The following is a 2,355-nucleotide window of genomic DNA, read 5'->3' on the forward strand; positions in this document are numbered from 1 at the left end:
CCATCCATCCATCCATCCATCCATCCATCCATCCATCCATCCATCCATCCATCCATCCATCCATCCATCCATCCATCCATCCATAAGAACTGCAGGTCCCTCTGATGAACCTTGATTAGTATATTACAGTAATTAGTTTCTGCAAATAAATTGTGTTTTTTTAATCAATATTTTGGTAACATAATATATTGTTTTTCTACAAATAAGGGTAACTTGAAATCTTTCATGTCTGCTTGAGGATATGAGGAAGTGTCTGTTTTTGAAGGATGGGTGAGCTTCTCTTTGAGTCCTCTGGTGGACAACAGTGGACAGTGAAGATCTCTTCTCACTGCTTTGAGTAGAATCCATGTTCAAACTGATTAGGTACTTTTAAGTTTGGGTAATAATTATTACGCGGTCGTGAGCGTAAGTGCAGTTTCTCTAGTTGCGAGTTCAGAATGTTTCTTTACTCTTTTTTATTTCATAAACTTCATAAAATTTCCTTATAACTTCGCTCACGTTCAGCATTAAATTGTGCACCCAGCAGTTTGTAGGTGCTGCTCGTCCGCGCGGCCCCGGGAGTGCGCAGGACCCGTCCCTACAGCGGCGAGCAGCAGCAGCAGCGCATCCATCCTTCCTGACGCGGGGAGCCGGGAGCGTGGAGCAGCGAAGAGGGGAGCATATATATAGACACGGAACATGGACGGAGTGGGTTCTTTCGGAGCCGGCCGAACCGGGTCCACTGTGGACCCGATTACGTTCGCCAAACAGCCGCAGACCATCCTGAGAGTGCTGTCCTGGGTGAGAGACACGCTTTTATTTCTGCCTGTGTTTGCGCGCGCCCCAAAACCCGTGACCTGTTATCCCTTTAAACACAGATACATTATATTATCTGTATTTATTGATTGATTTTCGAAGTGTATTAATTTTGTTTAAATCGGATGAAGGTCCAGCTGGGTGTTACCAGGCCTTCTGCTGGTTTTTCCACCACCGAATTGCTTCCACTATCCAGATGTTTTCCAGGACAGAACCGGAACCTTTCACTCATTAGCTATTAGCCTTTTTTTCAGGTTACATATCACCTTATTAAACCCAGCAGAAGACACACAGCAGACCGGACTCGGTTCTCACAAACGCACCTGCAGGCTAATTAGGCTATTTACCATTTTCATAGCCCTGCAGCTGTTATTATTTCTGTATGTTATTATCATTTTCTTTATATTTCTCCTTCGTTTTTACATTCCCGAGCCCGTTTTTATAGCTAACGGTTTTACTGATTTACCCTACACGGTGGCCGCTCGTCATCTCACCTGTGATTGGTCCGCGTGCATCATTACGCACGCAGGGCCACGCGCCGACAGACGTCGTGTTCTGACGTCCGGCTCCACGGAGAAGCTCTGCTTTAACAGAGCAGGACTTTCTGAAACCACTAATATTCATTTCATAGTATAGGCTTATCTGTTTGTATTATAATTACATAGATTATCTCCTTCAGAGTGGAAATTTATGACAACATATAATAATAAATTGTATATTAATAAAAATATGGTAATATAATCTGTAACTCATAGAAAAATGCCATCATAAAAGAACCCAACATAGAGATGTTGCTGGAGGAGTTTAGGATAGAATAGCAGAATCACTCTTACACAATATTAAAGTGACCTAAAATGACTTAAGGATAAAGTGAGTGGATCACCTGATTACATGCTGGGTTGGCTTTAACATTAAGCTGCATACCAGACATCAAAAATGGTTTCTGACCAACTAAATGTCCCTAAATGAGTTGTTTTTAGATATGAAATAAAGCTCTAAACTGTTAGCTTCTGAACCCTACAAAATAACATAACAAAGACCGAACTAAGTAAACACTGGCAACAAATGAACTAAAGGGGTAATTACAACACAAATAGATTAAACTGATGTATTTTTCCCTCCCTTTATGACTATCAATGTAATCTTTTTTAACATTAATTATATGTTTTAAAAAAGAATTTCTGTCAATTGTCTCAGCACCCTCAGGTGTTTTGTGACCTATGGGGTCTCGATCCCATATTTTGGGAACCACTGATCTAAACCAGAGGTTCTCAAACTGGGGTCCCTGGACCTCCAGGGGTCCGCGAGAGGTATCTTGGGGCCCTCAAAATTTTTTACTAAAACGTTAATTTGATTTTTGTTTTTAAAAATGCACGGAGAACAATGAACTAATAAAACAAACATAATAAACTTAATAAAAATATATATTCCGATGGCGTTTATGGGTCGAAATGACAATAAATTACAGCAGGTAAAATAAGTATTGAACATGTCACCATTTTTCTCAGTAAATATATTACTAGAGGCGCTAATGACATGAAATTTTCACCAGATGTCGGT

General features: G+C 40.4%; 1 protein-coding gene across 1 annotated transcript in view; it reads left to right on the forward strand.

Annotated features, from left to right (window-relative positions):
* The first annotated feature begins 602 nt into the window (after positions 1-602).
* The window catches only part of LOC106516511 (synaptogyrin-3), a 16,169-nt gene continuing 14,416 nt past the window's right edge, over positions 603-2,355 (forward strand). Inside the window, exon 1 of the mRNA XM_014006912.1 lies at positions 603-780. Within this exon, the coding sequence (XP_013862366.1) occupies positions 679-780 (102 nt within the window). The 5' untranslated portion in view covers positions 603-678. The remainder of the gene's footprint in view (positions 781-2,355) is intronic.

Source organism: Austrofundulus limnaeus, unplaced genomic scaffold, assembly GCF_001266775.1.
Source record: "Austrofundulus limnaeus strain Quisiro unplaced genomic scaffold, Austrofundulus_limnaeus-1.0 Scaffold38, whole genome shotgun sequence".
Lineage (NCBI taxonomy): Eukaryota > Metazoa > Chordata > Actinopteri > Cyprinodontiformes > Rivulidae > Austrofundulus > Austrofundulus limnaeus.